This window comes from Haliotis rufescens, unplaced genomic scaffold (assembly GCF_023055435.1).
Source record: "Haliotis rufescens isolate VD_foot unplaced genomic scaffold, xgHalRufe1.0.p SCAF_24, whole genome shotgun sequence".
Taxonomy (NCBI): domain Eukaryota; kingdom Metazoa; phylum Mollusca; class Gastropoda; order Lepetellida; family Haliotidae; genus Haliotis; species Haliotis rufescens.
The window spans coordinates 1832452-1855735 of NW_025963935.1; the positions used below are offsets into that span (position 1 = coordinate 1832452).

The following is a 23284-nucleotide window of genomic DNA, read 5'->3' on the forward strand; positions in this document are numbered from 1 at the left end:
ACACAGCCTATGGACATTTATGAAACTCAGGAGATGAACATACACATATAAGATCGATTACAACAAATACTGGGGAGAAAGTCTTAGTCACCCATTACAACACACACTGATGAGAAAGTCTTTGTCATCCATTACAACAAATACTGATGAGAAAGTCTTAGTCACCCATTACAACAAATACTGATGAGAAAGTCTTTGTCACCCATTACAACAAATACTGATGAGAAAGTTTCAGTCATCTATTACAACAAACACTGATGAGAAAGTCTTAGTCACCCATTACAACAAATACTGATGAGAAAGTCTTTGTCACCCATTACAACAAATACTGATGAGAAAGTTTCAGTCATCTATTACAACAAACACTGATGAGAAAGTCTTAGTCACCCATTACAACAAATACTGATGAGAAAGTCTTAGTCACCCATTACAACAAACACTGATGAAAAAGGCTAATATCTCATTTTATCTATCTATTTATTGCAACCAGCACTGTCACAGTGCAATATCAGCAGCGACACGGACACCAACGCCCTGGAACGTGGCACTCTGACAGTAGACATCCGAAACTACTACTGTTCTCAACAAGCTGGATTTACACTGACTACTGGTGCCGTTACAGATATACTCCTGGAGAACCAGACAATGGACAATATCACTGACGTTGTCTTAGCCCAGCCCTTGACGGTCACAGCTGATCACTTCGGAGAGACGTCACCGTCACATTTATGTGTGACAGCATCACCAGACCTCTTATCTGTGCCGGGGTTGACAAGTTGAGTGGTGAGTGTTTATATGTATCTATACACTGAGTACAATAAGATAAGCTCCAATTCTCACAATTTTCATGTAACCCAAGCATGCTCGTCTCTATTTTCTTCGTCTTCCCGGAAATAAGGATGCGGCAGCGTCATAATATATGACGTTAACAGATGGCACCCTGCCTGGCGCTCGGCATAAATAGGCTGAAACACGAACTGGTTGTTTCTTTGTTGTTTTACGCCGCACTCAGCAATATTCCAGCTTTATGACGGTGGTCTGTTAATAATCGAGGCAATCCAGTGATTGACATCATGAACATAGATTCACGCATTTGGGATCGATGACATGCTTCAACCAACTCAGCGAGTCTGACAACTCTATCCGTAAGTTGCCTCTTACCACAATGCCGAAATCTTGAATGCGAAGTTAAATCCCGCTTTACATCACTTAACAGAACAAAGCCTTTTGGCAACATGAATACATATTTCTTTATTACCATTGTCTGTATATTTGTTAATGTTTTCGTGACCGATTTACTTGACTTTCCCAGCAATATTATGGCGGCTTCCCGCATTGTATCCATATGGGGAATCGAACCTTGAAATGGGCGTTACCAGCGAATACATTAACCAGTAACTTGTTTGCCTGGTCCAAGCTCAGTCTATCGTTAATACCTCACAGTTCACCAAGGAGCTAATCTACCGGGAATGCATACGGTGCTTGAGGTAGTATGTCACGGCTTGGATACACTCTACATTCCTCCATCACTCGTGAATACATCAGTAAATCAGCCTGAAGAATAGCTAATAGGCTATATTAGAAAACTATTCCACTCAATCTCTTTATCACTATTAATTATGTTGTTCAATCATTCATGACTGACAGTTTCATTTTTAGATGGTACAACGTCCATCCCCAACAGACCGACGTCCACGCCCAACAGACCGACGTCCACGTCCAACAGACCGACGTCCACGCCCAGCAAACCGACGTCCACGCCCAAGAGACCGACGTCCATGCCCAGCAGACCGACGTCCACGCCCAGCAGACCGACGTTCACGCCCAGCAGACCGACGTCCATGCCCAACAGACCGACGTCCACCCCCAACAGACCGACGTCCACTCCCAACAGAGCGACGTCCACGCCCAGCAGACCGACGTCCAAGCCCAGCAGACCGACGTCCACGCCCAGCAGACCGACGTCCACGCCCAACAGACCGACGTCCACGCCCAGCAGACCGACGTCCACGCCCAACAGACCGACGTCCACGCCCAACAGATCGACGTCCACGCCCAGCAGACCGACGTCCACCCCCAACAGACCGACGTCCACGCCCAACAGACCGACGTCCACGCCCAGCAGACCGACGTCCACGCCCAACAGACCGACGTCCACGCCCAGCAGACCGACGTCCACCCCCAACAGACCGACGTCCACCCCCAACAGACCGACGTCCACTCCCAACAGAGCGACGTCCACGCCCAGCAGACCGACGTCCAAGCCCAGCAGACCGACGTCCACGCCCAGCAGACCGACGTCCACGCCCAACAGACCGACGTCCACGCCCAGCAGACCGACGTCCACGCCCAACAGACCGACGTCCACGCCCAACAGATCGACGTCCACGCCAAACAGACCGACGTCCACGCCCAGCAGACCGACGTCCACGCCCAACAGACCGACGTCCACGCCCAGCGACCGACGTCCACGCCCAACAGACCGACGTCCACGCCCAACAGACCGACGTCCACGCCCAACAGACCGACGTCCACGCCATATAAGCCATATTCAGCGAATCAAAATGTAAGTATGTTGTTTGAGAAGGGAGTTGTTCTCGTACATACTAAAACTGCATGAATATGCCGCTTTGTCTGGGATGAAGCTGTCATGAAGAACACTATGTCATAACTTACCGTGAGATAGCGACAGTGGTAGCGCCTCGTTCAAATGTATTTCAGCTGTATCGAGCTGTGTCATGTTAACTTGATGTTTGTTCGTTTACCGTCGCTGATATCTCCAGGGGCGGTCGAGTAGCCTAGTGGTTGAAGCGTTCGGTCATCACGGGTGGGTACACGACATGGGTACAATGTTTGAAGACCATTTCTGGTGTCCCCCGTCGTAATATCACTGGAATATTGCTAATAGCGGCGTAAAACCATACACACTCATTCATATCTCCAACTCAAAACGGAGTATTTGCTTGGAATGCTTTTAAGTTCGAAAGCCAAGTAGTGCGAAACTCAAAAGTTTGGTTTCTTTTAAATCGAAATTTCACCTTCTTGAAATAAACTAGAAATAATGAAACTAATTACAATTACGAGAAGCTAATCAAATGTCGAAATATCGAGAAAATAGTTGAAATAATAAAACAGTTTGATGATAGAAACAAAAACTGGCACCAAAGTATGTCATAATTTACAGTAAGATAGCGACAGCGGTAGCGTCGCGTTCAAATGTTTTTCACCTGTAGCAAGCTGTGTTCGTTAACCGTCACTTGGTATTTGCTTGGAAGGCTATTTGGTATGAAAGCCTCGTCGTGCGAAAGCCCAATCAAGTTGTTGTTTTGTAAATAGAAATTTCGCGTTCTTGAAATAAAACTGAAAAACGAAAAACTAATTGCAGTTACGAGAAACCAATCGAAGTACCGAGAGAAAATAATTGAAATAACAAGAAATTTTGATTATAACCAAAAAAAGAACTGGCACCAAAGTGGCACCATGAGGCTTTCGTAATTTGGGGCTCATAAGGAAGCTGTATAATTATAACAGAAAGGGGGCATATGACACTGGATAATAGAGGGTGATGTGAACTAGATATGTTTGTTTGATCAAGCATCACAAAGGGACAAGGTGCAGTTGTGTCTGTTTGTTAACACAGCTGTCAGTAATATTCCACCTCTATCAAGGAGGGGACAGCCTGGCTGTATTCGTTTGTTCACACTGCATTCGGCAATATTCAAGCTGTATTAAACAGGGGGCATGGTGTGGCTACATGTATGTTCGTTTGTTTACACCGTATTCCAACTCTATCAAATCTTTAAATAATCAGAGAGTGAAAACATATGCTATGCCATCGGGGTGCGATGAAACGCAATCAGCCAAGTCAATCCACACCCATATATAGTCACCTCCAACCTTTTTTGTTTAACGCCGCACTCAGCAATATTCAAACTATACGGCGGCGGTCTGTAAATATTCGAGTCTGGACCAGACAATCCAGTCGTTGATATCATGAGCATCGATCCACGCAATTGGGATCGATGATATGCATCTACCAAGTCAGCGAGCCTGACCACCCGATCCCGTTAGTCGCCTCTTACAAGCACCCACCCCTCACTACCATGATTAAGCTGCTGGTAGCCTGTTCTAACAAGTTTGAAGTACATGTGAGCTCTACGGTTATCAAGGAGTTTCAATGAGCAGGTTTGGGGGGAGCGCACCTGCTGTAAATAAGTTAGGGCAGGATAAATATGTATTCTACCACGAATTTAGAATTCATATTCATAGAATAGTACTATTTTCAGTCATTGTCGGTGGGCATATTCAAATAATTATATCTACAATTACAGGTTATAAAATGGACGGATGCGGTTACTACAACATTCAAAGGATGTGTGGCAATACATTTCGTGCAGAAAAACACGACAGAAATCAACAAAGGGAATGTATTTAGGTTTTGCAGACAACAGAGAGCTTGGAATTTTGGCGCTTTTCTATATACGACTGTGACGTCATATCTTTTGCCTCACAATGAGCGATATGACGTCATAATGGTGACGCGCGATGTAGAGCGAAAGCCTTGCCAAGCTTGCTTTGTTTTCTTTAGGGATGCCCACCTCATGTTAGCTTACCGAGTTGCCGTGCTTATATGCTTTCAATGTCTGTCATATGTTCGAGTGAAGTATTACCGTGTACACAAACTGCTTGAATATATACAGCACCATATTTTTTTCGGTGATGCCGTAATTCAGATCGATAACCCAGTCAAAACACTGAACTCAACCCATACCGCTTCACTCAGTATATTTGCTAACACCAAAGAGTTCGCGTTTTATTTAGTCATGGTAAAATGGAGATAAACATACTGTGTGCGCTAAATTTAACATTTGAAACCTCACGCTGCACGTTCGGTTTCAAATTCAATTTAGTGGCGTTAAATCTACAGGTAACCTAGCTCTACATTGAAAACACAGTATGTTTATCTCCTATTTGATATGCCGCGTGTCTAAGGTGAAGTTGAGGAAAAACTATTGCAAAATATTATTTATATATAGGAAGCTAACGGGTCTTTGAAATGTACTTAAACTTTATGAATGCATTCACCTTCATGTGGAAGAGTGTGAGTGAGTGAGTTTGGTTTAACGCCGCTTTTAACAGTATTCCAGTTATATCGCGGCGTGTCAGCTTAATGTGGAAGGAAAGCCCGAGGTGATGCAGGTCTCAGACGTTAACCACTTCGGTGAAACCCACGAGTACGGGTATGGTGCTGACAAACCTAGAAACATAATCGGGGCGAACCGGGATTCGAACCCCCATCATAGGTTTCTGGCATGCCCCAGGGACGCAACTCTGCACAGCGAGTCGCGGCGCCTTAGACGACTGGGCCACCCGTGCCCCCTCATGTGGAAGAGAAGCCCGAAGTGAATCAGTTCTTTCCTTATACCAATGATCATTATTGTGGCTGGGCGGAGACATCGCGTTAGTTAATTCCATTTCGGATGCTAAAAAGCGATAATACGAAACGAGAACGCGAGAGCATGGGGCAAACAAAACCAAACCACAAAGCTCATTATTTTTTTAAAAAGTATATTCAACCTCAATAAAAAATCTCGACCTAAATATAGCGATTTTTTCTCTCGGTCAACATAGATCACACATATGACGCTGACCACTGAAAAAACATAATCTGAGAGGATCTGGAATCCATTGCCATAATCTTTGGATCATGGTAGGGGACAAAACGCAGCACAGCCAATCGCGGCGCCTTTCGTGACTGTAGGACCCTATGCCCCTTACAGGACATTGTTTGTATGTTTATTGTTTACCGCCACACTTAAAATATCATAACTATGTGACGAAAACCTGTCAAACTAGGGATTGACAGCATGAGGAACGTCCGATGCCTGTCGAGATACGATCACACACAATCAACCAAGTCAGTGAGTCTGACCACCCGCTCCATTCAGTAGCCTATTTCGACAAATATGTAGCCTTGTCACCACAGTATTTTACAATCTACTTGTTCTAAATATGGTCATCACTTCGACTTTTCTCCTTGAATGTTTTTTTATTTCTTCGTCGATTCCGCAGTATTGATGCAATGCCGCGTACGGGGCACCAGGTAAGGGTTTAACTCGATATGTTGAAGTCAATTGCTGGTGATCCACGGGACCGACTACCTCTCGCTCTTCTTGGTCTAATTCTGTGAGTTTCCACCTCATTTCTGAACATGCTCATGCCCAACATACTTCACCTGCTTTTTGTATACGACTGAGCTCATCGGCCCATGCTTCAACAGCTTGAGTCGAGGCTTGACAAAGAAGCGTCTTAAATTAACTCAAACGAATAAAGCTGATGCTTTTTTCTCGAAGACGAGACACTCACCCAAATCCCTTTCTTCCTCTCCTTTCTCATTGCTTCTTCAAGCCTTTGTCCACATGGACAGGGCATGTTTCCTGTATAGTATATACTACCGACAAAAATATAGCAACTCATGATTTAAATGTAGCTATGGTTAAGGTGTACATTTTCAAAACCGTGGCGTTGCATCTAAACACAACATCTAAGCACAATGAAATTTCGAATTATTGGTACAAGAGAGTTGAGGTGAGGTGAGGTGAGGTGAGGTGAGGTGAGGTGAGGTGAGGTGAGGTGATTTGAGGTGAGGTGAGGCCGCCTGAAAGATTGGGGTGGACTAGGCAAAAGCAGGGACGGGCTGCACGCAAGTGGTTCCAACTCGGATAGAAGAACACGCTGTTTGGGAAGTAGCAGTATGAATGGTACGGGCTGGTTGTGTCATGGTGTGGGGCGGTGTCACATATGATAAAGGAACAGATTTGTGTTTTTTGGAACTGGACATTTGACCGACCATCGAGATGTTGACGACATTTTGCAAGGTAGACAATTTTTTATGTATAACAATACTGTGAAAAGCGTCGTTTCGGTATAGATCCTTATACCGTTGTCAAGCAAGACTGAATGAGGGACTAGGTACAGAATATATATAGTAGGTGGAGGATTAACAGTAACAACAATTACATATATGAGTGGGATAACATAGATACGGTGTTGACAACAAGGGGGTAATACTGTTTAAGATACCATATAAGACATTTTGCAACGCAACCTGTCGTTGTCCTTTTCTCAAGAATTTTCGTCAGAACTGCAAGATCGTGCACAGTTCGTCACCGATTATCTACGACTAGAAGGCATTCGGTCATTGGACTGGCCAGCTAAGTCCCCTGGGATAGAGCATCTGTGGAATGTTCTCAAGTCGGGACTGAAGGACAGAGACCAAGCACCTATCAACGTGGCCCAGCTTGGGGTAGCTCTTCAGGCGGAATGGAGGGCAATACCAAGGGCGACTGTACGCAAGTTAATCAACAGTATGCCATCAAGGTGTCGTGCAAGTACCGCCCAACATGGTGGACACGCCAGATATTGATCTACACGCCCGAAATTATTTTTAGACATTTATCGTCATTACACCTTCACTATCATTTCATCAGTTCCCCTATATTTTGTAGGGAGTCAACTGAATACAAGTTATCTTTTTGGACGCACGTTGTTGTTTTTTGTGGTATTCATGTCAAAATTCATCTTCAGAGGGTCGCACAAAACATAACATGAAAGCAAAATAAACTTAAAAATGCAACTGATAAAGCCAGTGGATAAAAACGATATCCATTGGCTTCATGTGCGGATAGTAATGAAAATATCAAAGGTCAAGTAGGAACTTTCAGCGATCGAATCACAATTAACCATCGTGATGCCGGATATACTACTGGGATAATTGCTATAATTATCAAAGGAAGAGTCTGATATCCTGAATAACAGTGTCTTACTCAGACTATCTGTGGCTTGTAACACGTTTTGGGAACTTTGGAGATATAAATTGCGAAACAGTTGGGCGAGAACACTAGCCTAGCGCCAGCAGCATGATCAGTTTCAATACCTTTCCTTGCAGACCTCTACGGCTTGAAACATTTCCCCCACATTAACACAGTTGGATTTGGCCGAAATATGTATGAAATGCTACCTTGTTTTGTTTAATTGATGTGTGTTCATCTGACTGCACTTCGTAACGATATGACAGGACGTGCAGACTCTAAACAAACGTTGCACTTCATAGACTAGGGTTGGATCAACTTCCCTTTGATAAAGGGCAGTTATTCTGGCGGACAGACCAGTGGATTCCCACGAAAGGAAAAGAGAAACAATTTGTGAAGGCAATTGTTGATTTGCCTTTTTGTTGTTACGCTACTGTAAAAGAAACAGGTTTCAGATGGAACTACATTGATTGTCGTCGCTGTCCGACGGACACGTCACTAACCTCCTGACGTACTATATAGTATTGCGCACATTCCAGGAAAACGTTCAATGTTCCGGTAATGTTTGTGAGAGATGGGAAGAGAGTTTTCGAGGACAGAATTGAAGAATGACATTATACGAGAAAGAGGTTATCAAGCCTGTGTGTCAGGCGATGGTAAATGTCCTGTATTAGGAATACACACTGTGTATTTAGCTCGGCAAGGATAGAAGATACAATGTTTATTCCAAATACAGAATATTATTAGCATTAATATCTCCAAACACACTCGCGTGAAAATCTCTATTTATTACTCAACCGTGAAGAGAAACCCGTTGACTAATAACACAGGTTTAGTAAACAGCGTTTTATTACGTCACGTACCACGGGACCATGTTTTACATCAGGTGGTCGTCGGAAGCACTGTACAACTGGAATCTGCAAGACCTGCCCTACTCCTAAACGGGCAATCTACTCCCGATCGACATAACTCTTTTTCACTAGACACGAGAGATGCGTACTGAGAAAGTGACTGTGGTCCCTTCTAGTGACACGAGTGTGGTCACACAACTATTCTTGAAGAGGCCTTGTTTATTTTCCTCATTAGCTTGCTATACACATTTCTGTCCATGACCCTCAGCGTCAATCTGTCAAATAGTCATGCCAAAGTCAGATGTGATCTTGGCATTGCAGCAATGCCATGAACAGCGAAAATTCCATAGAGCTGACTTTTTCCTTTTGGCCTCTTGAAGAACTGATTTTGTTTCTCGCCTGAAATATACAAATACATATGTTCGGTAAATAAGCACATGTTTGATAAATTATGATGTGAATAGACCTTGATGGATACAATAATGGTATATCTGAGGAATCTAAATGTGCCTGTGACTGGCAATTTGGGCAAACACTTTGTTTATTTGCTTTATTTAAACCAGTGAGTGAGTTAAAATTTTAAGTCACATTGGCAATGCTTCAGCCATATCGTCACTATCAAGGTAGTGAGTGAGTAAATTGGGTCTAACTCCGCTTTTAACAGTATTCCAGTTATAACGTGCCGTGTCTGCTTAATGTGGGAGGAAAGGATGCAGGTTGCAGACGATCTTGTTGGTGCCAGTATGGTGGTTTCTATATAAGTGCAGGGCCAGCAGCATGGTAGCTGTGGTGGGATCTCTATGGGATAGACGAGTGCACTGCTTGGCCCCGTGATTTGGTTTTAAAGTGAGTGAGTTTGGTTTAACGCCCCTTTTAACAGTATTCCAGTTATATCCCAGCGTGTCAGTTAAATGTGTGAGGAAAGGCTGAAGTGATGCAGGTCTCAGACGTTTACCACTTCGGAGAAACCCATGGTATGGCGCTGACAAACCTAGAAACATAATCGGAGCGAACCTGGATTCGAACCCACAATCTAAGGTTTGTGGCGTGTCCAAGGGATTCAACTCTGAACAGCGAATAATGACGCTTTAGACGATTGGGCTAAAACGCAAAGACTGTTATTATAATGTTCAATCCAAACAGAAGACATTTGAGATATAATGTCAAAGATTAAATATCCTTGTGTTTGTAAACTTAGCATAAACTTTGGGAAATGGAACAGCTGAACACATAATTTACCTGGCATGTCTGCAAGTTGCTCTTGCAGCTTACTGGCGTTGTTGAAATGGGGATCGTGTGTTTCAGCTTTTGGGAACCTAATGTTTTTTGGATACTGTCGCAAAATGACATCTGTAGATGATGTCTGGGGCGATGGTGGTGCAGAAGAAGGCGTCTCCATGCTGGCAGTGATTAAAGAAGAGGCGATTGATAACAATGAGGCTGACGATTGAAATTGAATAAAAAGTCTTGATGACAGCTGCCTCCATTTTATTTGCAGCCATGCTTCAAAATGGCGTCTTCGACAAAAGGATATAATGTGATTCACTTTTTTTATTGAATATTTCAAATTATGTTTCACATTGTACACGTGATTATCTGTATATGTGTTAACTTTATTAAGACATATTTGTTTTTCATTTCTATATACAGTTTCTTGTTAATGGGTGCCTGGGTGATCGAAATACATAGTCTACCATAGAATCAGAATAGTGCAGGGCATTTTGATATCACTTGATAACTGAAAGAAGATCGGTCTGCTTCATTTTGACATTTGACTGATCAACAGGAGATCTGCTTTATCTAGACATTTGACATCACTGTTGTTTGTCCACCTGGGGTTGTATAAGATGTCACAATGATGGACCAGACAATCCTGTGATTGACATCATGAGCATCAATCCACGCAATTTGGACCGATGACATGCATCAACCAAGTGCTGACCATCAGCCTGACCACCCGATCCCGTTAGTCGCCTCTTTCGACAAGCATAGTCGGCTCTTACGACAAGCATGGGTTGCTGAACACCTATTCTATACCGAATCTTCATGGGTTAAATGTCCATTTGGAGAAGTGAGATACGTATAATACTCAATCGATTAATAGATGAAATTAAACGCTTAAGTTAGTTCGTAAACGTTCAAGTTATGAAATGCAAATATCTTTCAACAGATGTATTTTTATCAAATATTCATTTATTCTTGAACTAATAGGTGAAAACGCAAATATGTCTGCTGTTTGGGAATCATGTCGATTGTTTGAAGCATTAATGGAAATGATCATAAACAAACAGTAAATGAGGGAACGTAAGGCAGAAAAAGATAGACAGTATTTCATATATTTCTTACAGCGTATCTGGTAAAATCATGATATACATGATACCATTTACATAGCAAGAACGAAGCCCAGATCCCATGGTCCAATACTCTCATAGTCTATACGACTTGTGTCTGTAGCTCACTATAGGAACAACATAAGAATTCTTGACAATAGCATTGAACCATTAAGTAGTCTTGCTATAGTTTTGTTCTACCAGTGTGGGAGCATTCAACATTATGCTGCCACCGCCAAATCTGTCGACCTACATATGCAGCTGTCAGCAATACATGCATGTCAACATTGGTACACCCTGGTTCTCCGTTTATCTCGCCACATTATTATCCAGCATTGTATTGTCACAGAACCAAACTGTTTTCTTTCACTTTATACACTCACTCACTCACTCACTCACTCACTCACTCACTCACTCACTCAGTCACTCACTCACTCACTCACTCACTCACTCACTCACTCTGAGCTCTGAGCTCGGCCAAATGAACAGCAGCACACCACGTTGTACAGGACCGAAGGGTCACTTATTTATAGACGACAATGAACGTCACACGAGGAGTTATTTTATGACAGCAACTCCCTGTTGACTGCACTTCCTCGTGAGGTTGACCACAGTGTAGAGATGTCGGATTGTTTATGTTGGAGTACACAATTTGTGAGTTATTTATTTTTATCTAATATACAAATATGTTTGATCAATATAATATGTTCTAAAAGAAAATCGACGGGCATCAGTCATACAAGTTTCTGAATTTGAGAAGGTAACGTTATCAGCACTTAGCTAACTCTACAAGTAAGAAAGCATTCACTAAGAATAAACTACTCACTGTATAGACTGTACATCTGGCTAAAATATGTTGTGGAAGGAACCATTGATTTAAACAGAGAAAATGTTTTGTTTGGATTTCAAGGCAAACACAACAAGCCATTGAATATTGTACTTTCAATAACAAAACAAGTAATATACAGACAATGCAGGAATTAATTAGCTAATCATTCATTTCCAAAAGTACCTACATGCCACGAGGGTAAATTGGATGGCATAACACAAGGTTTCACTGATCACCACATCTGGTTTCAACAAGTCAGCTAGAGAAGTTGACAGGTGTAAGAGAAAGTTCGGAAACAGAAAAATCTGAGAAATTTGCTGTGGTTGTGTACCTGCCCAAATAGGGCTTTTAACCAAAGGAAGATATGGAGATATAAGAGTGAGTGAGTATGGTTTTACGCCGATTTTAGCAATATTCTAGCAATATCACGGTGGCGGACACCAGAAATGGGCTCCACACATTGTACCCACGTCATCTGCGTGACGAGCCAAAGCTTTAACAACTATGCTACCCGACCGCGCCGGCGATATAAGAAGGCACGCAAAGGGATGACCATCCTACATTTTGCAAGGTGTCCGTCATGTTGACACTGGATTAGAAGGTGACCCAACGAAACAAATCCAGGGACTTTGTGACCTTTTTCATGCGAATTGTGATCAAGAATAAGACATCAGTATATCACGAGCAAACAGTGGAAATATGTGGCCCCAATCCCACCAAAACTGTGTACAAGCTGGTGATGTCAGTTGACAACTGACGAGCAAAAACTAGCAACATGGGATACATCGTCAGAGAATAAAGTCAAAGAAAAACGCAAAGGAGAGCTCTGATCATATTATGCTCTACTGGTAAAGAACAATGTGCATGTGCACATACGTGGCAATGGTTTCAGTAGCAAATTGTGTCTTTGCGTTTCCACCACATGCACCGCCGCTGACTTTTTATCAATTTATCTAAACTCAAATTACACCTCATTATTATCCCTATGTTTCAAATTTGATATGGAGAACATATGTCATGATGATTTCACTCACTCTATACCATTGCTTACGTGATATAAAGACCAGTGTTAACGTAATAAAAAGACCTTTGTGACGTAATGAAAATATCAGCGTTAACGTGACAAGGACAGGAGTTGACGTAATGTCAACGTATTTGAAATGCAATGTCACAGCCTGTCACTGTCATCGTATTTGTAATGCAGTCGCACAGTCTGTCATTGTCAACGTATTTGTAATGCAATGTCACAGCCTGTCATTGTCATCGTATTTGTAATGCAATGTCACAGCCTGTCATTGTCAACGTATTTGTAATGCAATGTCACAGCCTTTCATTGTCAACGTATTTGGAATGCAATGTCACAGCCTATCATTGTTAACGTATTTGTGATGCAATGTCACAGCCTGTCATTGTCAACGTATTTGTAATGCAATGTCACAGCCTATCATTGTCAACGTATTTGGAATGCAATGTCACAGCCTATCATTGTTAACGTATTTGTGATGCAATGTCACAGCCTGTCATTGTCAACGTATTTGTGATGCAATGTCACAGCCTGTCACTGTCATCATATGTGTGATGCAATGTCACAGCCTATCATTGTTAATGTATTTGTGATGCAATGTCACAGCCTGTCACTGTCATCATATGTGTGATGCAATGTCACAGCCTATCATTGTTAACGTATTTGTGATGCAATGTCACAGCCTGTCACTGTCATCATATGTGTGATGCAATGTCACAGCCTATCATTGTTAACGTATTTGTGATGCAATGTCACAGCCTGTCACTGTCATCATATGTGTGATGCAATGTCACAGCCTATCATTGTTAACGTATTTGTGATGCAATGTCACAGCCTGTCACTGTCATCATATGTGTGATGCAATGCCACAGCCTATCATTGTTAACGTATTTGTGATGCAATGTCACAGCTTATCATTGTTAACGTAATTATGTCCCATTTAGCGTTTACAAATTATCTCTTCACAACAGCTGCAATAAGTGTTTATGATAAGGAGATTTATACATCCAGGTGAGTACTCACACGCAAATCTTGTTTGAGTTCATGCAATAAAAAAATTATGTGCCTTACATTTAGTCATGTATTTACGTCTGTGCATATGCCATAATATCATATCGAGATTGATACTGGTATCTAAGACATGGGTTTTAAATAAATTGACAAAACCATATAAATACTACTGAGCTACTCCGGGACTTACATTCCACCAAGAAAAACATTGACCCAGTTCAAGTAAATATACAACGCCAGAAAATAACCAGAATATCCTATTACTAAAAGCCTCGGTACATCTAAAGTCAAACAAACAAACTACAACTATTTCAACAACTACAGCACGCTCCAAAGTAAACGGAGCAATCGGGTAGCCTGTTGGTTAAAGTGTTTGCTCGTCACGCCGAAGATTCCAATCATAGGTACAATGTGTGAAGCCCATTTCTGGGGTCCCCCCGTCAACTGGAATACTTGAACGAGGGTCACAATACAATACAACACTACAAAGTTTAGTTGGTTGGTTGGTTTGTTGTTTAACTCCGCTCTCAGCAATATTCCAGCTGTATGGCGGCGGTCTGTAACTAATAAAATCTGGCCAAGACAATCCAGTGATTAATATCATGAGCATCAATCCACGCATTGGGATCGATGACATGCATCAACCAAGTCATCGAGCCTGACTACCCGATCCTGTTGGTCGCTTTTTACGACAAGCATAGTCGCCTTTGACGACAAGCATGGGTTGCTGAAGACCTATTCTACCCCAGCCAGTCACGGGTCTACTAGGTTTAGATTCATAAAGGTAATGCAGGGACTGGCAATCACAGGCAGGGAATTGATTTCAACAGGGACAGCAACCTGCACCCAAGGCGTGTGAACTTAGCAATGATAAGAAGGGAAGTTGGCGTGTAAAACTGTTAATTCGTGATTTATAATACGTTTCACTTCAGACAGGTGCTTGATAAAACTGTGAGTCACTTCAAGCGTCCTCGTTACGAATCTCTATGTTGCTGTTGCATTTAACCTAGAGTACGTGCCATGTTATAGCTTGTATATCACTGACTAAACCATTGTTTCTTTGTTTGGTCATTGATCTAATGACCATAGTAATCTAAATTTAACGCATTTTCGTGTTGCTTCTGACACCCCTATTTTTATTGAGGCAAACGTTGGAGTAAATATTCCAGAACTTGTTCCTCGTAAAGCTGACATGTATTTATTAATTAATGTTAGTCATAACAACAATTAGAGGACAGACTGACCATCTCGACAAAAGGATATTTTAAGCTGTTAGAAACACAAGTTTACTTTTAAACAAACAAATAGTGGATAAGGCACATAATTTATAGAGAATCTCACCCGAGTGTCTTACAAGGTCAAATATATCAAGAGAAGTTGATTTATGTACAATATTCGAGGCTAGTCAGAGGTGGTGATATGTTTGAGTTTGGAGCAAACAAGGATGCACGTAAGATTATACACATCTGGTGTGCAAAAAACATTTATGGCTATTTTAGAACGATCAAACAATGGATAAGCAATTCATTTATTTAACTGTCTATTTGGTTAATTTGCATGGAGACGAAAAAGCTGGTTATGGTTGAATAATTTCTTGGCCAGTGTAACCATGTTGTTTACCAGTCAGCCACTTGCCCACATACATTGTTGGAATCATAGGTTGGAATCCCGGTTCACCCTGATTAAGCTCCCAGATTTGTCAGCGTCATACTCATGGTCGTCCATCTCAAGCCGTCTTATAGTTGAAACACTCTTCACAGCAGTGTTCAACCGAACTCACTCACTCACTCATTTCATTTTTCAGTGGATGTCTCAATGACAATGATGCATAGAAGAAATCTAATCCTGGTTCTGCTTAACCTTGCGGTGTGCTTTACTCATGGTAAGCACAGTTTATATGTATTCCTTCACAATGATCAGATGGTGAGTAGGTTCAATACCGCATGAGCAGTAGTTTTGTAAGAGCATGGTAGCAAATTCGGTGCAAGTCTCTGATTCGAAAATATGAATGGTTTATTTTTTGTTTACATGAAACAACATTCACTCACTCACTCTTGAGTTTTCCATTCCATTAGAAGCCCTTGTAGATACCACATGCTGTTATTGTTCAGTTCTCGATAAAATGTTGGTATTAATGATATTCATAATTAGCTTACTTATTTACTTTTTGCTACGAATACGGGACTGCCAAAGTACTTAATAAAACTATCCACGTATTGGTATTCACCCTTACGAATCAACTGTGTTTAATTACCATCCCCAAACACTCGCGTGATAACCTCTATTTATCATTCAATGTCTATTTATATAATAATAACTATCTTTTTCACTTTGCAATATGGCTGGAATACTGCCCTTGCGATGTAAAATTTGAACACACTCACTCAATTTGAATATTGCTGACTGTGACATTAAACCACCCGGACGTGTTTTGTATTTAACCTGTATGTCTGTGTGATGAAGAATGCTATTGTGAAACTTGTTTTCGAGCAGATGGAATCCTTGTGCGGAGAAGTTACTCTGTTTGAAGTGATTGTACGGCTGTATTGTAAATTGGATTGTTAGCATCACGTTATAAATTTTGACACATGAATCTCATTCACGTTTAATATGTTCTATACATAGTTCGTCTGTTAGCCGTTGATATAGCAACGTGCATGCACACGTGTGTGTGGCTGATTGTACTAGTCCGGACTGATCCCGATTTATAGTGCTCGAAACCATGCCGGAGTTTAACATGAATACCCCATTCAGACACAGTATACTGACTCCGAGCCGACCAGTCCTAGTTTCAGGGTAACAACAAGGGTAACAACAAGTACCATCTTTTAACGTATTTTGATATGACGGAGCCTGGGATCGAACCCCGGACCTTGCGCTCTCCTGGCGGACGCTCTACCACTAGACCATGGAGGCGGTCAGTTGGCGAATGAGGAAGATGGATCAGTAAAACATACCACTGTAATATCAACAGATGCCTCCATCACAGCTCGTTGCTTTAAACGCCGAGGGTGGAGAACAATATATGTCCTAATCCACGTTCAAATACATCAAAATGCTTCATCTGCTCCACAACATTGAGGCTAAAGTCGACGATTTCATATGTGTTCTCACAAGTTTGTTATTTTTACAAGCGTATTGCTTGCACATAATTGCTATTTTATATTCAATCACTGTATTTAAGATGACTACAGGTATTTTGTCATTTCAAAGTTCATGGTATCTATTACAATGTGTTTTTGTGTTGACATTCATTGTTTTCATGAATTGATACTATTATTGTCCACGAAAGGGTAGCCAGCTGTTCGATGTGGTAACCTTACTCTTTCACTGTTCTTTGTCGACAGGCATTTAACAATAACTAACTTGTTCTCATCGCGATCTGGCTGTAATATTACCGATTCGATGTCAAATCTCGTTTTGATATGTTTTTTTTATGTGTGAGGTCTCCTTCTTTCCTTCATTAAGGCCGCACTCCAACAGATAAATCGGCCAGACAATCCAGTGACCGTTATTGCGTACAACGATCCATGCTATCGGGAAACGATGACACGCTATCAACCAAGTCACCGTGCCTGACAACCTTTTCTATCCCGGAACCCCGTGGTATATGCGATGTATATATTGTGAGATTAACAGTAGCCCCGACAACAGCAGTAGTAGCGATAACAGTACAACTCTCTTCCACGTTACAGCACTGACGGACACAGACTGCCCTGGGGGAGTGGCTCTTCTTGGAACAGAATACAAAATAGAAGGTGACAGAAGCAACTATACAGGCTTTGTATGGGCACGACCAACTGATAACCGGTATGTCGTCACCTGCAACCCCAGCTGCAGCCCTGTGGCTGGGTACAGTGCAACCATGAACGACACACACTCTACACTCACTATACACAGTGTTGGGGTGGCAGATGCTGGTACATGGAAGATCGTGGATGCGAATTTAGTGGGTGCCATCCCTGTCGACGTGTGTCAACTGACGACAGCTGGTGAGTATAAAATCATGGAAGTCCGGAAAATATTTGTTGAATTAATGGATATCGTGAACCCAAGTCACTGAGATGAATCAAGCAATATAAACTCACAAATAAAAAGGATAATGCAAACGTTTTAGTACTTTTCCCCGCCAAGGACAAATATGGCCTTGTTATAATCTCTAAAGTATTAAACTATTTACACGACCTCTTAATTCAGGTCTTGATGGGAGCGGTGTCTTTATTACCCAAGATGTAACACAGTTAGAGATGTTATGAAGTTATCAACAACCACGGAACTGTGTGTACCTTGAGGCTTGGGAAACATACAGGCTTACCCTTGTTGCTTAAGGTCATCACTTACTTGCCATCATAAATATAGGGAAGGAATGACTGGAATGTAGCTATCATTGATGTGCATACGTACATTACCGTGGGCGATGCATCTGAATGCATCATCTAATCACAATTAAATTTCACATCATGCGTGAAGAGCGTGTGATGCACGTGCACACAGAAGCGCACAAAGCGTGTGCGCTAATAGGGGAGCTCAAATCACTAATGCAATTGAGCTAACACGCTCTTAGAATATTCAAAGTACACGTATATATTATTATAATCGAAAATATTTGGCAAATCAAAAAGTGTATTTCCTCGCCTGAAGGACAAGTACCATCAAACGGCCTTCAATGCGACACCACGAAAAATCGTCTTATCACATTAATAACACTACACAATAGATTCAAATCTGTTCTTGTCATAGATAGATAATTCCGTACAATAACAGGAAGGCGAATATCAGCATCTTCCGTCAACATCCCCGGCGCTCTCTAGTAGTTTCATGATGTGGGGCGGTATCACACATGACAAGCAAACTGATTTGGTTACAAAATTGTTAATGGACATTTGACTGGCCAACGGAATTTTGCGTCCTCTCGTTGCTACATTCGTAAGATTTATCGGCAGAAAATTTGAAATGTCAGACCACATTGTGTCCAGGTCTCCGATATACCCCAAGAGACAGAATACGGACATTGGATTGACAGAGCATTTTAGGATGTTCTTTGGCAGAGAGACGCAGCACCTGCGTTTGTAGAATATCTGCGGCTTGCAAGACCAAGGACAGCCATATCCAAATTAATCAACAGCATTGCTCAACATTGTGAAAACACGAGATACTGATCTCCATGCCCGAAATTCATTTTTACACACATTTATCGTCATTACACCTTGACCATTATTTCATCATATTGTTTGTTAGAGGTATGGATATTAGTGTGTTTTCGTTTCTCATATGTCTTACATGTATGTTGGGAATAAAAATTGAAGAGCTTAGAGCTAAAAGGGACCAAAATAGTATCTATGAGTTCTTGTCTACCTGTAGAAAAAAATATTGCATGTTTTCATTGATGCGTTTTTGAAATATAGCTACTTAAAATTCTATAAAAGGGCCAAAGTCAAGTTTCAAAAGTCACTTTGTTAGATTTTGGCCCTTTTAGCTCTCATTTCCGTGTGTGGTTGAGACTGGTTGTCTGAGAGAGATTTTGAAAGTTTGGAACCTCATTTTCATATTACAACTATTTCAACAAAGTTGGCATAAGTTTAAATCATTAATGTACTTCAATAGCATGCTTTTTTACTTTTAGTAGTAGTTTATCAATCTCATGCAAATGCCTGAGGGTAAAAAAGGGTCAAGATACAGACACTGGCCTTTCATCCCTCACACAAATTAAAAACATAAGTTTATTTCCCTTTTTGAATCTTTTTTTATAACATGTATATGTCTGTTGTCAGAATACGTTAATTTCTAGCAATTTATCGGTGAAAAAAGAGTTAATTAACGTGCATAGTATTATGTGTTTTCATCACTTTTTTAAAACAGACTCCACATGACATTGGCCCTTATGGCTCTAAAATCTTCAATTGTATTCGTGATCAATGGATGCTGTTATTATACGACCCACTCCCATTAAAAACATGTCAGTTTTGTGTTGTTAAAGCTCTTTCTTCACATTATCCTGCCACCAGGGGTCCCACAATGTGGCATCAGCAGTGACGAGGACACCGACTCCCTGGAACCTGGAGCACAGCTGACTTTAACAGTGGACATCACAGGCTACTACTGTTCTCGGGAGGCGGGCTTTGATCTGACCACTGGTGCTGTGACTGAAGAGTTGACCACGAAACACAATGTCAGTGCTGTATCAGACGTAACCCTTAACACAACCTTCAGCGTAGATATCACCCGATTCGGTGATGTGACGTTGGACTTCATATGTGACAGAAGTTGGACTCTTACTTGTAACGGTGTTCAGAAGCTACTGAAAAGTGGGTAGAAAAGTCCTTTTAATGTACAACAAGAAAGATCTGAGTGAGCGAGTTTTGTTTAAAGCTTCTTTTAACAATATACCAGTTATATCATTGCGTAACAGCCTGGTATGGAAGGAAATCGTGAAGTGACACAAGTCAGTTATACCGTACATCACGCATTATTTCTGAGTCAGCGAGTTTGCCTTTACACCTTGTTTAAGTGTGAGCCGCTTACCAATTGGGTGCAACCTGCGAGCACGGGTGTGGTACCAACAAACCACTGATCACAAGAGACTTATCTGGGATTCAAACCATTGATCTTCGAATCCTACCAAAGCTAGGGGAAGAAATCTTGTTTTGCAAGTTACACATGGCCAGGCCAGGCAGCACAATATATATATATCTCTAATAACGAACTACTAAGGATAATTATGTTTCATATTTATACACTGATTGCATAACATCTCATTTCATGTTATTTGAACCAATATTTGTGTGTGCATTGTCAAAGTATTTTGTTCTTTCTACTTTTATACATGATCCTCAGGAAACTAATATCTCATTTCATCTATCTATTTGTTTCAACCAGCACCGCCACAGTGCAACATCAGCAGTGACACGAACACCAACGCATTGGAACCTGGCACTAATCTCACTCTGACAGCTGACATCCAGAACTACTACTGTTCTCAACAAGCTGGATTTACACTGACTACTGGTGTCGTTTCAAATATACTCCTGGAGAACCAGACAATGGACAATCACTGCAAACACGAAAACGTCGTTTTTTTCCGTATATGGTCATTGGACGGAAAAACGACGTTATTTGGACGTTTTCAAACCATCGTTTTTCCGTCCAAATAACGTCGTTATTTGACATCGGTATTTACTGGGCGAGAACGATACCGTTAAGCTCCTCCCTTTCTTGATTGACATTGTCAATCAAGCAACAGCGTCTACCGGTATTTCTACTTCTCAGATTTCATTGGTCAGTCCTCGCGTGTTAGTTTACAGGCCCACGTTTGACGCTGCACTCGAAGCGCTTAGCGGAAGTGCTGAAATCAATCGTTCTGCGCATGCGGATTACTTAATGCCTTGACCAAATTTTCCGTTCTGTGCATGCACGATTTCGCGTATTGTTTCCTAGATTTAATGTCACCACTATTTGACAATGGTTCACAAACACAGTCACGTGAAGGTTCGGAATCGTAACGAGTAACTCCATTTAAATTGAAGAGGATCCCCAGTGATATGGGAGATTCCAAGATGAAACTATTCTATGGCTATCTAGGCTGCCACCCAACCCGATCTAAACGGGACCCGATAGCTTATTGTATGCTATATAGTCATATGGAAAAGGACAAGAACTATACATTGTATTCCGGCCGATTGTTCTTGCAGTCAGGAAAATGGACTTAAAAGAGGAGTTGTTGAATGTAATTATTTTAATTATTAAATGTTTCCTATACACTAATCTGGACGAACTTCTCATTGTTCTGTTTATGTCTTCCTATATACTATTAGTATGTTACCGTTCTAAAGTCAACCTCTCACATAACATTATATTGTTCATAGTATCAAATTTTAATCAACAATATCAAGAGCAGCGATTTAAACCACTGAAACACCCAAACACAAGGCTGTTATCAAGCGCTAGTGCAGACGTGATGCATCGTAAAAACTGTATCGTGATGTCTTCAGAAATACAATTATACTACGAGATAGTACGGCTAACGCTGACTCACCGTTCGAACGAAGACAATATCGCTAATACAGATATAACGTATTTGAATGTTAATACTAAAGACTAACAATCATTATTTTTGCAGTGACGATATAACACTTATACACGTTTATTGGTAACTGTCATCAGTTTTGCTCTTCATTTTAATAACTTTGTTTTCACATATATATGTAGCAATACCCGACAAGCATGTCATACATAATTATGGGGCAGTTTTCAATCTTGTACTGACTTACTCTGGTGTTAATGAGCGATGTTTATTGGCTTGTGTGTAAAACCCCGATTTTCTGGTAATCCTATTATTACTTAGTTTTTTTTCTATCTAATTACACCCTGTTCTCTGGATCATGGCTCCGTGACTATCCATAACAATTAAGATGAACATTCAGTTCAAGTAAATGAATGAGTTTGTTTTGACGCTACAGTCAGTCAAAAAACCAATGCTGTGAGGTTTGATAACACACTTCTACCAGGTCGAACATCGTGGATCCTCATTTTCCGCCTAAAGAGAATCATAGTTCATATGCTAATCCATTTGCGAATACCCTCCCACTCAAGATGACCTTACTTGTTGCTAAATCTATCATCTATACCCCCAATCTCACCCCCACGCCACGCCCCCCACGCCCCAACCACGCACGCAAAAACGCACACACACACACACACACACACACACACACACACACACACAAAAGCAAACACGCGCGCACACGCACACATACACACACACACAAAAGCAAACACGCACACACACACGCGCGCACGCGCGCGCGCACACACACACACACACACACACACACACACACACACACACACACACACACACACACACACACACACACACACAAATGACGAACCTAAATAACCTGGACAGGAAATACTGCTGATAGCCTCTAGTCAACTCAGCCGCGCCACCGCAGAATGTTCGTCCAACTCTGCAGGGGGCATTCTCAGTGGCTTCAAACGCGCTGAAATGTTTTCGCCTTGCATCCAAGATGGTGGACAAGTGAAATCGTATGAAATCTGGCTATTTTAGGTCCTATCTCTTTTTTGATTACCCAATAAAGTCAATTCATAGTTACACGGTTGTGAAGAAGCTTACAACTTTATAAGACTTATTCATCTCATTCCAATAGAGCTACTCACATTAAGTTGTAGTTATTATGTCACTGTTTTATTTCTTTAAAAATATATTACATGTTCAACATAACAATTAAGATGAACATTCAATTTCCGATATAAGTAAATGAATAAGTGTGTTTTACGCCACAATCAGTCAAAGACCAACGTTGTCCGGTCTGATGACACACAATCTACCAGGCAGCACATTGTGTACACCCTATCCCCATTGAAGTCTCCACTGTGGGTATTCCTGGGGACGAAAAGGCCCCATGTAC

The 23284-nt window shown here is 41.5% G+C and overlaps 2 protein-coding genes across 2 annotated transcripts; both read left to right on the forward strand.

Annotated features, from left to right (window-relative positions):
- Window positions 1–1778: 1778 nt before the first annotated feature.
- LOC124124262 (extensin-like) lies at window positions 1779–2570 on the forward strand. The gene has a single exon (XM_046487406.2). The coding sequence runs from the start codon at window positions 1779–1781 to the stop codon at window positions 2568–2570; it is 792 nt and encodes a 263-aa protein (XP_046343362.2).
- Window positions 2571–11529: 8959 nt separating this feature from the next.
- Window positions 11530–21237, forward strand: LOC124124271. The gene is made up of 5 exons (XM_046487417.2): window positions 11530–11646; window positions 15661–15738; window positions 17552–17848; window positions 19862–20161; window positions 20733–21237. Exons 1-5 carry the CDS (start codon window positions 11628–11630, stop codon window positions 21005–21007), a joined length of 969 nt encoding a protein of 322 aa, XP_046343373.1. The 5' UTR covers window positions 11530–11627; the 3' UTR covers window positions 21008–21237.
- The last annotated feature ends 2047 nt before the right edge of the window (window positions 21238–23284 follow it).